Source organism: Sus scrofa, chromosome 6 (assembly GCF_054392235.1).
Source record: "Sus scrofa isolate SSC_HxYL_T2T_F1_AM1 chromosome 6, Sscrofa_HxYL_maternal_Yorkshire_Landrace_v2.0, whole genome shotgun sequence".
Classification (NCBI taxonomy): Eukaryota; Metazoa; Chordata; class Mammalia; order Artiodactyla; family Suidae; genus Sus; species Sus scrofa.
The window spans coordinates 156,836,283-156,851,650 of NC_139388.1; the positions used below are offsets into that span (position 1 = coordinate 156,836,283).

Genomic DNA, 15,368 nt, shown 5'->3' on the forward strand with positions numbered 1-15,368 from the left:
TGAGCCATAAGGACATGTGGCTTTTCATTGCCATTGCTTGGGGTTCAAAGAAAAGCCAGTTCAATGGGTGCTATTAGAAGAGGAAACAGAAGTGGGGCGGGGGGAGAGAGCGATAGTCTGGCTAGAGAGAGCCTGAGGCTGTCAGGGAGGGTCAGTGCAGGTGGAAGAAGAGATTGTGTTTCCTAAAGGGTAGGGGGAGGATTTGGTCTAGGTGAGAAAGTGAGAAACCCAGTCATCCATTAGAGTGCGCTTTCTTTTTACTCTCCCAGAAATCTGCCTTTCTATAAAGCACCTCAAATTCTATTTCTAGAATAAAACTAATCAAAGCAGGCCTTGAACTTCTGGAACACCTGAGGTCTTGTTTTCCACTTCTTTTCCCCACATTCAGATCATCCATTTAAGAGACTAAGAAATTGGCTAAAATACCTTCCGTAATATGCTCAGTCTCCCCATCTATAAAATGAAAGCCTCGCTCACCTCTGAGTTCCATTCCTGCTCTGCTGTGCATTTCCCATGATTCTAGAAGGGTGGGCGTTTACTTACTCCCTGTGGAATCAGTGGAAGACCCCAGGGTTCTCATCCTGACTTAACAAATGCAATAGGTCACAGAGCAAAATAGAGTGTGACCACGATTAACCAGGAAGCTTGGGGACATGTGACTGGGAGCAACTGAATTTTCTGGCCATGCAAAATCTCTTTTCCTCAAGGTTCATTGGAGAAATTCTAAAATATGATTTCTCTTCCTCTCCAAGCATCACACAAGGCTTCTGTTGTCTGTACTTTTGTAACTCTTATTCCTCATCTGTTTTGGAAGCTCCAGGGCCCCTTTCCCTCTTCCGTTATATCCAGTTCTGACACATGGTGTGTGAGTACATGACATGTTCTGTGGCATCATGGATGAGGCACAGATTTGACCGCAAAACAACCCAGGCTGTGAATGTCCCCTCTACCTGTGTCCTGGTGTGACACAGGCACATCTATGCTGCAGAGTCAGTATCACATCATGTTGGAGGTGGAGGACCTGCAAGCAGAGGAGGAGCAGGGCACTAGGAGACCCTAAGTTGTATGGCGCATGTCCAGGTTGGGCGTGGCTTGATCACATGCCCTAGGGAAAGGCTCCAGCAGAGGGGCCACCTCCCAGAGCCCTGGGAGGCAGGTGCTGGCAGGTGACTAAGTGACAAAGACAGCTTCCTGGGTGAGTTTCTATGTTAGACCAGGGAACCCCAGAGCTCTACCTGGGTGTCAGGCTGTTCTCCCCTGGAGTCAACTCAAGCCTCCTTGTTGCTAAGCTACCAAGAGGGAAGGGGAGGCACTGGGAAGGAGTGTCCAAGGACTTTGGTCCCTGTCAATCACCCCAAATTCCAATCTGTATTGTCTCATTTCTGTTATAAATCCCCTCCCTGCATTGTAGTGAGGGATTCAATAAATGCCTCCAGGCAGAAAACCTAGGAGATTGTAGAACTTATCTCATTTGTTCCTTTCTCTTGGGGATCACAGGCCTGAACTGCCAATTTTCCAATATCTGAAAACTTACTGTTTCCTTTGCCTATAGTTCTGGTTGTTTATGGTAAAAGAAACTAGTTTAGTTCTAGTTACTCTCCTAGCATGAGACAGAATCTTCATCAGCCTGCTGTAGTTTTTATGGAACTTAAGATGGACTGAGAACAATAATTTTTTTTTGTGAAAATGGCCATAATAATTCCCCTCCTTAAATTTACACCCCTTGCAATGTGACTTTAAAATATTTCCTCTTAATGCCCCTCCTACCCTCCTGCGAGCCAAGGAGAGAAGACAAAGCAAATCTGATACCACCTTGATTTTGGACTTCCATACTAGAGATTGTGAGAAAATAAATTTCTGTTGTTAAGAAAAAAAAAAGAAAAAAGAAAAAAAAATGTTTCCTCTTAAGAGATGAAATCCATTTACATTCCCCTTTACTTTGCTCTGGCCTGCTGACCAGTTCTGATCCAAAGAATATAAGGAAACGATCTTTCTGAGCTAAGGCTCAAGGGATCCTGTGTGCTTCTGCCTGCTCTTTTGCAACTTTGCTATCACAAACAAACCCACGTTACCCTGATGGATGATGAAAAATGTGGCCCTGTCATTTCTGTCACATCTCCTGAGCTGACAGCTGGACAACCACCAGAGCAGTGCAAAAGACCATCTGAGCAAACTGGACCCAAGCAAATCCAGCAGCTGAACGCAGATGCCTGAGTGAACCCAGCTGAGACCAGAATTGCCCAAATGAACCCAGCAAAAATTGCCAACCTTCAATTTTTCAATTAAATGGTTGGTTATATTTTGAAGCTCCTAGGTTTTGAGGTGCATTTTTACACAGCAATTGTTAGCTAAAACATTCCTTGAGGATTCCCTGAGGAACAGTGTCTGTCTTGTTTAGCATCAACACAGACATGGTTGGGCCCAGTAAATAGCAACTTAGTGGTTAAAATAAGGTAGAATCACCGTGGGCTGGTGTTAGATTGGCCCTGTCATCCAAAATCAGATCTTGGCCACTCTTCCTCTATCCTGTCACCTCACTCCAATGGCCTATGTCTCAGTCCTGCTGCCAATATGTTAGAAAATCCCTCAGGTACACAGTGGAGGCAGGCAGGCTTGTTCTTAACTCATCGGTTCCCTTCCATTTCCTAGATGGCTTTCTGGAATAAGACCACCTGTTCCATTTCCCAACCTTGTTTCTCCAGAACAGACTGATGTGCCTGGATGGGTATTTGCAATATCTAGATTACACTGTGTGCTTGTGCAGTCACCACGAGCTGTTTGTACAGCTCTAGAAACCTAAGATTCTCTCCCTCTACTTTTGAAACAGAAAAGAATTTAATCTCAGCATTTATAAAAGTTCAAATGCAAAGACTCACTTCTAGGGGATGGTGCTGAAGCATTGATAATCCCTGTTACAACAGTCAGGGTCAAAACAGAGAATTCTCTGTTAAAAACGTCCAAAATCCAAAGATATCTCAGGGATCTGATGCACCTAAAACAACATTAAAAGATTCAGGGGGCAGCATGGGGAAATCCAATGAATCAGGGGTCAGGGCTTTGGAGATCTGCTGGCCTGAATTTCATTCCAGGTTTTATCATGTATAAAGTTCTGCTTGGGAATTATTTCCCGAACCCAGAAATAGAAGGAATAACATGGCTGTGAATCATGAGCTTGGTTCAGAAATGCCCTGCCCCTCTCTGGATCACCTTCCTTTGTGTTGCTTCTCTCTGTGGGAGGATTCTCTGACCACCCTGATGGATGTGGGAATGACCATGCCATTTGCTTTAGCCAATGAAAGGGAGCAAAAGCTTCACTGGTCACTTCTGAGTGCTTTAGAGCCATAGTTTTGCAGTTTTCTTTTTTCCCTGCCATGAGAATAATATGTCCCAGATAAGTGTCTGTCAGTCTACATCAAAGACACAAAGACATGAAGCACAGTCATAGCTGATTCCAAGTGGACATGCGATATGAGAAACAGACCTATGGTGTTGTGAACCACAGGATTTGGGGATTGTTCATTTCTGCCACATACCTTAAAATGTCTGATAAACCTGCATTTTAGTTGTTATGACAAGTATGTGTGTGTGTGTGTATAATTATTTTGCTTAATGTATATTAGACATTCATAAATATAAACTCATTTTATATATCATATGTAAATTATATATCACATAAACATACTTTATTATATAAATGTAAACATGATACGTATTTATGTTAAAAAATAACAGTGTGTTTGGCATATAATAGATTAAATTGCAATTGTAATGGTCTTAACAGGTTTCCAGACAAAAGCCTCCAAATAGCTCTAAAACTTTTTTCCAGACCATCTGATTTTTTCCTCACTGGGTTCACAGAACGATATCCTCTCTTCCCTACTGACCACGAGATCCTTATCAATCCTTCAGTGGGACTGCCCATGGTGAACCCCCAGGATGCCCTCCAGGTGGTCCACGTGAACAGTGCCCCCTGGAGGTGGCCATGCACAGCCACGTCTGTGACCTCTCCTTAGCTGGGCACATGGTAGTTTTGGGGGGCTTGGGGGGTTTTTTTGGCAGCCCTCTAGAGACACCCAGATCTGACTGCTTTCACCAGTGCTAGAACTCCTACAGGGTAATTTTTGTGATCTGAAACCTGCTCAACTCTGCAATCCATCCCTTAATACTTTTCCTGCCAAACTGCTGAATTCCTATCCATTCCTTCAGACCAGATCCTTTATCATCTTCATGTCTTCATATGATATGTTTTTCTGTAAGAAATATTTAATTATACCTGGCAGACCCTGCTTATGTGCCAAATCTTCAATGATGTTTTCTGGACTCTCTCAGCCACGTAGTTGATCTATGGCTCTATTTTCTGAGAATTTTATCCCAAAGTTCCATTTGCTGTTTCCATGTGATCACCCAATTACATTGAGCTTTTCAGAGTGCCCTGCTCATTAGGCTCAGTACCTAATGGTTTTGCTTCATAGTAGAGGTTCACCAAATGTTTTTGAACATACTATTTGGGGTGGGGGTGGGGGGTGAGCAGCCTAGTGACTAGGACAGAGTAGCTAGATGAATGCTGCAGCATCATCAGAAACCTCTGCCACTGTGTAGCAAGCCTTTCATCCATTGCCCATTCAACAAGCCCGGCCATATTCCTGGGAATCTAGAAGGCTTGGCACCTGCAAGGGCTCTGTACATGCCCATGAGGGATCCAGGAAGCACTAATCTCATCTCTGTCAGATCTCGAGGCTCTGTGCAAGCAGAAATTAAAGCTAAGACAGCATGTGAACTACCTGCATGAGTGCTGAACCCATCTCACACTGCAGAGCCCTGAGAGACCCTTTGGTTTAGGGCATTTGAGGAAACCCCTGTGCACATAAGCTGAACACAATGCTAACAGCAGAGCATTCAGCAGGTGCACGTTATGAAAAACAGAAATTTTACAGAATTCACCCAAGAAAGTCACTAAGCAAGAAGCAACAAAAACAGTGACAGTAACATTAACAGAACCTGGGTAGTTCTAGATGTCCAGAGTTTCCATATTGTCAAATTAAAAAAAAATTAAAATGTCAAATTTTCAAAAAATATTATGAATGATATAAAGAAGAGGAAACTATGGCAAACATCCAGGGTAAAAAGCAATCAGAAGAAACTGTCCTTGAAAAAGCCCGGAAATTGGAATTACTAAGCAAACACTTCAAATGAGATATTTCTAACAAAATTATTTAAAAAATTCATTGTCTTCATTTTTCTATTTAAGACTTTGAAACATTTTTGATATTTTTAATAAGTTTAGGAAAGTGAACCACAGTCAAACTACATACCTTATCCATCACCTCTATATTTACCTTTATTTGTGTATATGTGTGTGTATAAAGTGATTATGTATATGTATATACATTTATGTAAATATATATATGTGTGTGTGTATGCATATTTGCTTTTTAGGCCCACACCTGCAGCATATGGAGGCTCCTAGGCTAGGGGTCTAATTGGAGTTACAGCTGCCAGCGTTTGCCACAGCCACGGCAATGCCAGATCCAAGCCACATCTGCAACCTACACCATAACTCATGGCAACACCAGATCCTTAACCCACTGAGAAAGGCCAGGGATCAAACCCACAACCTCATGGTTCCTAGTCAGATTCCTTTCTGCTATGCCACAACAGGAACACCCATATATACTTTTTTTATATTTTCTTTATTCATTCACCTCTTGACAGTCACTTATGTTTCCAGGGTGACTGGGCTTTTGTGAATAATGCTGCAGTGGACATGGCAGAGCAGATATCTCTTTGAGATATTAATTTCCATTTTTGGATAAATATCCAGAAGTAGGATTACTAGATCATATGGTAGTTCCATTTTAATTTTTTGAGGAAACTCCCTCCTTCATAATGGCTGTACTAAAGTACTTCCCTACCACTGTGTACAAGGTTCCCTTTCCTCTACATCCTTGCCAACACTTGCCTTTTGTCATTTTGGTAATAACCATTCTAACAGGTGTGAAGTGTGGTTTTGATTTGCATTTCCCTAATAATAATGATGAGCATCAGTTCGTGTAACTGTTGGTCTTGTGTATTTCTTCTTTTGAGAAATGTCTATTCAAGCAAGTCCTCTGCAATTTTGATTGGGTTATTTATTTTTCTGAGATTGAGTTTTATGAGTTCCTTAGATATTCTAGATGTTAACCCCTTATTATATATGTATATGCTTTGCAAATATTTTCTCTCCTTCCATAGGTTACTTTTTCACTCTGTTGATTGTTTCCTTTGCTGTGCAAAATTTTTTGGTTTGATATAGTCCCACTTGGCTACTTTTGCCTTTTTGCCTCTGCTTGTGTTGCCATGACCAAAAAATTGTTATTGAGGCAAATGTCAATAACATTTTCTCCTATATTTTCTTCTAGTATTTTCTTCGGTTTTGAGTGTAACTTTTAAGTCTTTAATACATTGTGAGTTGATTTTTGTTTATTCTGTGAGGTAAGGGTTCAGTTTCATTCTTCTGCATGTGGATATCCACTTTCCCCAAAATCATTTATTGAAGAGACTGTCCTACCCATTGTGTGTTCTTGAGTATTTGGTTGAAGATCAGGTGACCATAATGTGTGGATTTATTTCTGAGTTCTCTGTTCCATCCATTGGTCTATAAATCTGTTTTGATTACTATAAAATGAAATAGTAATCAAATGTAATAGTAATTTGTAATAATGGTCGAAAGCAGGAAGTGTGATGCCTCCAGTTTTGCTCTTCCTGCTCAAGATTCCTCTGGCTATTCAGGGCCTTTTGTACTTCCATAAATATTTTAGAATTTTTTTTTAATTTTTGTAAAGAATGCCATTGGACTTTGATAGGAATTACATTGAACCTGTAGATGACTTTGGGGGGGTATAGACATTTTTACAATATTAATTCTTCCAATCCTTGAACAGGGAATGTCTTTCCAACTAGCTATGTCTTCCTTAATTTCCTTATGTTTTATAGTTTACAGTGTACAGTTCTTTCACATTTTTGACTGTTTACTCCTAAGTATTTTTATTCTTTTTGTTGCTGTTTTAAATGAGATTGTTTTCTTAATTTCCTTTTTGGAGAGTTCATTGTTAGAGTATAGAAAAGCTGATTTTTGCATGTCAGTTTCCATCCTGTAAATTTTCTGACTTTGTTTATTAGGCCTAACATTTTTTTTTTTATTTGTTAGTTGAGCCATTAGTGATTTTTAAATATGTGATTCTTTAATCTGCAAAGGAAGATTATTTTACTTCTTTCTTTGTAATTTAAATGCCTCATTTCTTTTTTTTATCTGATTTCTTTGATTCCATTCCCAAGATTGGAGTTGACAAGTTTCTAAATGTTAGATATTTAACATTCTCAGACTTTAGCCCACGTTCTCCAAGTGAGAAGTGAAGAAGCCAAGTTAAACAACCAGGTTCTGAAGAAATTATGTGAGTTGACAAGGGGGAAGACACTAGAGATGATGAGGACAGTAAAATGCTCCAAAGTAAAACCAATGAAAACTATATCTAAAACCAACTAAATCCTTCCTGAAATTCTCATACCTGAGCGAGGGCAGGAAGATTTCAGTTTTATTCAACAGCATTTATTAGACAATATAGAGTTTTTAAAATCAGGATAGACCTTACCATTGGATGAGGAATAATGTCTAGAAAGAAGCACAAGGCAGATTGCCAGTAATATTCTAGTTTCTGTTCTATGCGCAATAGTACAGAACAAATTTAGCATATAAAGGATGTGCTAAATTCATGCAAATTCAGAGTTCCCGTTATGGCTCAGTGGCAAACGAACCTATTATCCATGAGGATGCAGGTTCGATCCCTGGCCTCACTCAGTGGGTTAAGGTTCCAGCTTTGCCACAAGCTGTGGTGTAGGTTGCAGACTTGTCTCGGATCTGGTATTGCTGTGGCTGTAGTGTAGGCTGGCAGCTGTAACTCTGATTCGACCCCTAGCCTGGGAACCTCCATATGCCGTGGGTGTGGCCCTAAAAAGAAAAAAGACAAAAATAAAAATAAAATAAAATAAATGAAAATAAAAATTTTAAAATTCATTGAACTATGTATTTATGATGTGTGGACTTGTCTGGGTTATGATATACTTCAGTATATAGTTTAAAACCTTTATTCCATAATGCTAGGAAAAAAGGTGTCTACTAGAAGTTCCCTGGCCAGGACTCCAGCCTCCACCACAGTAGTGACCAGAGCAGCTGCAGTTGCAACACATATCCTTAACCCACTGCTCCACAAGGGTACTCTCATAAGAGGTACATTTTAATTGTGCCTTTTCTATAGAAAAATATGTTTTTTCTGGAATTTTTTTTAAAAATTGAACTTAAATTTATTACAAAGTTTTGGGGGAAATTAAGGACCTCATGTAGCATTGAATAGCTAGATCTTTAATGAAATGGTTGTCACTCCTTATTTGCAAAAAGAAAGAAATTTTTAAATGGTATGTAACATGAGTCCATCTCTATACACTTAACTCTGTTTTGTCTGAAGGACCTATGTGTCATAGACTCTCAGGGTTGGAAAATCTTAAAGCACTTCGAATGCTGCATTCCTAATCACATGTATTATTATTATTATTATTATTATTATTACTATTATTATTATTTTTACAGCAGCATCTACAGCACATGGAAGGTCCAGGCTAGGGGTCGAATCATAGCTGCAGCTGCAGGCCCATGCTACAGCTTGCAGCAACACTGGGTCCTTAACCCACTGAGTGCACCCAGGGATTGAACCCACATCCTCACAGAGGCAAGGTAGGATACCTAACCTGCACAGCCACAACAGAAACTCCAGGTATGTTATTATCATTAACTAAAGTATACATTTTACATTACAGTTGATTCATTGTGTTGTACATCCTAAAGCTCTCTTGTCTTTCCATAACCTTTAGAATCACTTTGTCAGTATCTACAAAATAATCTACTGGTCTTTTGTTTAGGATCTCCTAAATATATATTTATTTATTTAAATACATATATTTATGTATTTCATTTGAATATATATTTGGGAAAAACTGATATCCTACTTATGAACCATAGAATATCTCTCCATTTATTTATATTTTATTTTATATTTCCTTTCATCACAGTTTTGTTTTCATATACATATTTTATTATATATGCAATTAAATACTAGCTTTGTTTGTTCTTATTTCTGTTTTGGTGCTAATGGAAGCTATTGAGTTCTTAAATTCAAATTCCAATTGTTCATTGCTGGTACTTAGGAAAGAAATTAACTTTTGTGCATTAATCCTTTTTTATTTAGTACTTTCGTAATACAATTTAAATTTTATTCTGTAAGCTCGCTATAATTGCTTACTTGTTCCCAGAGACATTTTTTTTTAGTTCTTAGTGAGTCTCTATATAGACAGATATTTTCTTTCTTTTTACTCTGTATACTTTTTGTTTCTTTTGCTTGTTCAACTGCATAGCCAGGGCATCTGGTACAGTGTTAAATAAGTGGTGAAAGAGAACATCTGTGCATTCTTTCTGAACTGATGGAGAAAACATCTAGTTTCTCACCATTAACTACACTGTGATGTATAAGATTTTGTAGATATTCTTTATGAAGTTAAGAAAGTTCTCTTCTATTCCTCGTATGTTGCAAGTTTTTAATCATGAATGCACGTTGAAATTTGTTAAACGCTTTTTCTGAATCTATTGATAGAATCATGATTTTTCTTTTCATCTTTAGCCTGTTGATATGGAGTTACACGAATTATTATAGAATCAACATTGTGTATCTAGAATAAATTCCACATGGTTATGGTGTACAATTCTTTTTATGTACCTCTGGATTTTCTTTACTAATACTTTGTTAAAGATTTTTGCATCTCTGTTCATAAGAGATATTCTTTTCCTTTCTTCTAATGTCTTTGGTTTTTGGTTTGTTATTAGTAATATACCGGCCTCATGGGATGAATGAATAAGGAAATATTTCCCATGCTTCCATTTTTTGGGAATGATTGTAGAGAATTTCTATAATTTATTCCTTGAAAGTTTGGTACAATACATCTACCAGAAGAGAAAGCTTCTGGATCTGGTGCTTTCTCTTTTGCAAGGTTATTTATTATTGATTCAATTTCTTTAATAGATTCAGGCTTATTGAGATAATAGTTTTTCCTTGTGTGAGTTTTTAAAGATTGTGTCTTTGAAGGAACTAGTCCATTTCATCTAGTTAACAAATGTGTGGGCATAGAGTTGATCGTAATATTCCTTTATTATATTTTTTTTATTATTTTCCCACTGTACAGCAAGGGGGTCAGGTCATCCTTAGATGTATACATTGCAGTTACAGTTTTTTCCCCCACCCTTTCTTCTGTTGCGACATGAGTATCTAGACATAGTTCTCAATGCTATTCAGCAGGATCTCCTTATAAATCTATTCTAGGTTGTGTCTGATAAGCCCAAGCTCCCGATCCCTCCCACTCCCTCCCCCTCCCATCAGGCAACCACAAGTCTCTTCTCCAAGTCCATGATTTTCTTTTCTGAGGAGATGTTCATTTGTGCTGGATATTAGATTCCAGTTATAAGTGATATCATATGGTATTTGTCTTTGTCTTTCTGGCTCATTTCACTCAGTATGAGATTCTCTAGTTCCATCCATGTTGCTGCAAATGGCATGATGTCATCCTTTTTTATGGCTGAGTAGTATTCCATTGTGTATATATACCACCTCTTCTGAATCCAATCATCTGTCGATGGACATTTGGATTGTTTCCATGTCCTGGCTATTGTGAATAGGGCTGCAATGAACATGCAGGTGCATGTGTCTCTTTTAAGTAGAGCTTTGTCTGGATAGATGCCCAAGAGTGGGATTCCTTTATTATATTTTAATGTCTGTGAGATGAGAGGTGATTACCCCTTGTTCATTTATGATAGTAATTTACATTTATCTCTTTTTTCCTTAGTTAACTTGGTCAGACATTTACCAGCTTCTTTTTACCTTTTCAAAAAAACAGATTTTGGTTTTATTACTTTTGTCTATTGTTTTCCTATTTTCAATTTCATTGATTGCTGCTCTAACTTTTATTATTTATGTCCTTGTCGTTTCTTTGAATTTAATCTTTTTATTTTTGTAGTTTCCTGAGATATAAGCTTACACTGTTTATTTTAGAACTTTCTTCTTTTCTAATATATGCATTTAATGCTATAAATTTTCCTGAAAGACTTGATTTCACTGCATCCACAAATTTGGGGTTTTTAAAAAATTTTTATTATAGTTGATTTACACTATTGTCAATTTCTGCTGTACAACAAATTGACCCAGTCATACATATTTTTTCCCTCATATTATCTTCTGTCATGTCCTATCACAAGTGATTGGATATATTTCCATGTGCTATACAGTGGGACCTCATTGCTTATCCATTCTAAATGTAAGTTTACATCGACTAACCCCAAACTCTCCATCCATCCCACCCGCCTTGGCAACCACGAGTCTGTTCTCCATGTCTGAGTCTGCTTCTGTTTTGTAGAGAGGTTCATGTGTGCCATATTTTAGATTCCATATATTAGTGATTGCATATGGTATTTGTCTTTTTTTCTGACTTACTTGTCTTAGTATGAGAATCTCTAGTTGCACACATGTTACTGCAAATGGCATTATTTGTTCCCTTTTTATGGCTGAGTATTCCATTGCATATATATACCACACATTGTGTCTTTGAAGGAACTAGTCCTTGGTCTGATGTCAACAATTAACATAACTACTCCAGCTTTTTTTTTTTTTTTTTTTTTTTTGCTATTTCTTTGGGCCGCTCTCACGGCATATGGAGGTTCCCAGGGTAGGGGTGGAATTGGAGCTGTAGCCACTGGCCTACACCAGAGCCACAGCAACGCGGGATCCGAGCCGCGTCTGCAACCTACACCACAGCTCACGGCAACGCCGGATCGTTAACCCACTGAGCAAGGGCAGGGACTGAACCCACAACCCCATGGCTCCTAGTCGGATTCGTTAACCACTGCGCCACGACGGGAACTCCCCAGCTTCTTTTTAATTGGTGTTAGCATGGAATTCCTTCCTCCATCCCTTTAATTTCAAGATATCTAGGTCTTAATATTTAGTGGGTCTCTCATAGATACCATATAGTTGGATCTTTTTTTGTGTATGTGGTTGAAAAAACACAACAAATAACATGAAAACTACCTGCTTTATGTAGTTTTTAACTGTAGAGTATAGTGTTAATTCTAAACACAGTTTGGTACAAAGATCTCTAGAAATTTTCCATCTTGCATGACTGGAACTCTCTACCCATGAACAGAAGTTTTCCCATTTTCTCCTTTCTCCGACCCCTGGCAACCAACAGCGTGGAGAAATTGAAACACTTTGTACACTGTTGGTGGGAATGTAAAACAGGGCAGCCCCTATGGAAAACTGTGTGAAGGTTCTTCAAAAAACTGGAATAGAACTACCATAAGATCCAGCAATCCCACTACTGGGTATTTATCCAAAAGAACTGAAATCAGAATCTTGAAGAGAGGAGTTCTTGCTGTTTCTCAGTGGGTTAAGAACCCAACAGAGTGTCCCTGAGGTGGGATCAATCCCTAGACTCACTCAGTGGGTTAAGGATCTGGCATTGCCATAAGCTGCAGTGGTGTAGCCTGGCAGCTGCTGCTCTGATTCAGCCCCTAGCCTGGGAACTTCCATATGTCTCAGGTGTGGCCTTAAAAAAAAGTCTTGAAAAGAAATTTTCATTTCCATGTTCATTGCAGCATTATTTATACTAGCCAAAAGGTGGAAACAAACGAAATGTCCATAATGGATGAATGGACAAGGAAAATGTGGACCATATATATATACAATGTGGACCATATATATATACAATGAAATATTCTTAAGCCACAAATAAGAAGGAAATCCCTGTCATATGGTACAACATACAGGAGCATTGAGGACCTTAAACTAAGTGATAAAAGCCAGCCACAGAAGGACAAATGTTAAATGATTCCACTTCTCTAAAGTATCAAAAATTTAGACAACACACGGAAGAAAGTGTGAAGCCTCCAGCTTTGCTCTTCTTTCTCAAGGTTGTTTTGGCTATTCAGGGTCCTTTGTGAGGCCATATGAATTTTAAGATTATATTTTCTATTTCTGTAAAAAATGTCTTAGGATTTTGCTACGAATTGCACTGACTTACATGGACACAAATAATACTTTCAGTTCATGAATGTGGAATAACTGTACATTTATTTGTGTATTCTTTAACTTTGTTCAACAATATTTTACAGTTATCGATGTAAAAGTTTTGCCTTCTTGGTTGAATTTACTTCTAAGTATTTTGTTCTTTTTGGTGCTGAGCTAAAACTTTTTGTGGATGACATTATCTTATATGTAGAAAACCCTAAAGATTCCACACATACATAAAAAGCTCATTAGAGCAAATAAATGAATTTGGTAAAGTTGAAGGATACAAAATCAACATACAAAAATCAGTTTTGTTTCTATATGTTAGCCACAGACAATCTGCAAGGAGTTTTGGTTTTTTAATTCACTCTGGCAGACTGTCTTTTTATTAGTCTGTTTAAACCATTAATGTTTAAAGTGGATATTGATACAAAAGAATATCTACCATATTCGTTACTGTTTTCTATTCATTCCTCTTGATTTTTTTTTTCTTTTTTTGTCTTTCACTCTTTTTCTGTCTCCTCTGGTTTCAATTGGGTATTTATACAATTTCATTTTCACTTTCTCTCTTAGCATATCAATTCTAATTCTTTTTATAACTTAAATGGTTGCCTTAAAGTTCAAAACATACATTTCCAAATGATTCAAATCCACTTTAAAACAGCACTAAACTGCTTCACTGCAGTACAAGTAACTTATAACTTTCTTAATTCCCTCAGTCTGCCCCTTCCAACATTCATATCACTTATCTATAATCAGTGAATACAAATCACTATTTTTTTAACAAATTGTTATCTATCAGATCAACTAGGGAAAATAAAATATTTCTTTAATTTTTTTTCTCTACTGTTCCTTCTTTCCTTATTTATATCTGCATTTCTGATCTATATCTTTTTCCTTCTTTCTAAATAACTTTAACATTTCTTGTAAGTCAGGTCTACTAGCAACAAATCCCTTCACATTTTGTTGGAGAAAATTTATACCTTTCCTTAACTGCTAGATGGAACAAGAATGGCTTTGCATAAATTTATCATATGAAACAATTTGTATAAAGAGGAGGCAGTGGTGCCTGGCACATAGTAAGTGCCCAAGAAATGTCAGGTGCTGCTGTTGTCCTGGTTGTTCACCAGGCCTGGTTCAATCCTTAGGTGAGAGGATGACTGAAAAACACAAAGCTCAGGTGTCTGCGGTGCTGAGATGCAAGGTAACCATAAACCTTAGAGTCCCAGTGGTTTCAGAGAACGTAAGGCTCTCTAAATAGCAAATAAAAACACTTCTTGGCAGGTCTTTTCCAAGATCCAAGCATGTTCTCCCGGGGAGCAGAAGGCAAGTTGGGTGGGGTGCGAGGGAAAAGAGAGGGCCTGGAGGAGAAGGGTTGGTTGCAGGGAGGTGCTGGGGACAGGGCTTGGGGAAGAGCCAGGAGGCGACAGGCTGTCAGGGTTGTGGCAGGGACCCGAGCAAGGCAAGGGAGGGGCCAGTGGAGGTTGAAAGGGCAAAAAGTGCGAGAAGGGTTCAGGGGTGAGGCGGAGAAGCAACCACCAGGAAGAGGAAAGGCGGAGCTGAGAGCTGGAGGCCTGAAAAGGGCAGGGCGGGGCATGGGGCGCAAAGAGGGAGGGGGGCAGAGGCGGCGTGAGCTGGGCATGGGGGGAGGTGCTGGAAAGGTGGGCGGGGCTGGGAGCTGGAGGCCGAGGCCCCAGACCGGACTGGACCACCTGGGCCTCAGATCTCCGAAGAGCTGGAGGCTAGCAGCCATGCCGCTGGCCTTGGGCTCCCTGCCTGAGGCTCTCTGGACGGCGCTCCGTCCCAGCACTATCCTGCTGGGCGCCGTCGCCTTTCTCTTCTTTGCTGATTTCCTCAAAAAGCGGCGCCCAAAGAACTACCCGCCTGGGCCCCCGCGGCTTCCCTTCATAGGCAACCTCTTCCATCTGGACTTAGACAAGGGACACCTGTCACTTCAGCGGGTAGGAACGGGAGAAGGTGCCTGGCCATGTCCTGACCCCGACTTAAAGACAAGGGCCGTTCCGGGTACCGAGGGCGGGAGGATGGAAGCTCTGACGCTAAAGCAGAAATCCAGGTACACCAGGCTTTGAGCCTGGCTCTCCTTACTGTCAACTGGCATGATTCCATCTGCCCTTTTTAGGGGTGAAATATTGTTAACTGTTTACTACTTAAGTGTGCCAGAGGCGATATGTTCTTTAAGTCATTTAATTGTGTCTTATTACATGTTATTGG

At 39.3% G+C, this 15,368-nt stretch overlaps 1 protein-coding gene across 2 annotated transcripts in view; it reads left to right on the forward strand.

Annotated features, from left to right (window-relative positions):
* The first annotated feature begins 14,792 nt into the window (after nt 1-14,792).
* Nucleotides 14,793-15,368, forward strand: part of CYP2J93 (cytochrome P450 family 2 subfamily J member 93) — a 30,419-nt gene continuing 29,843 nt past the window's right edge. Inside the window, exon 1 of one of the 2 annotated variants that reach the window (XM_084964906.1) lies at nt 14,793-15,210. Coding sequence is in view for 1 of the 2 variants with exons in the window: in XM_003127961.7 (XP_003128009.6) it covers nt 14,888-15,097 (210 nt within the window). In the remaining variant the exon portion in view is untranslated. The remainder of the gene's footprint in view (nt 15,211-15,368) is intronic. The other variant, XM_003127961.7, reaches the window with a different exon arrangement.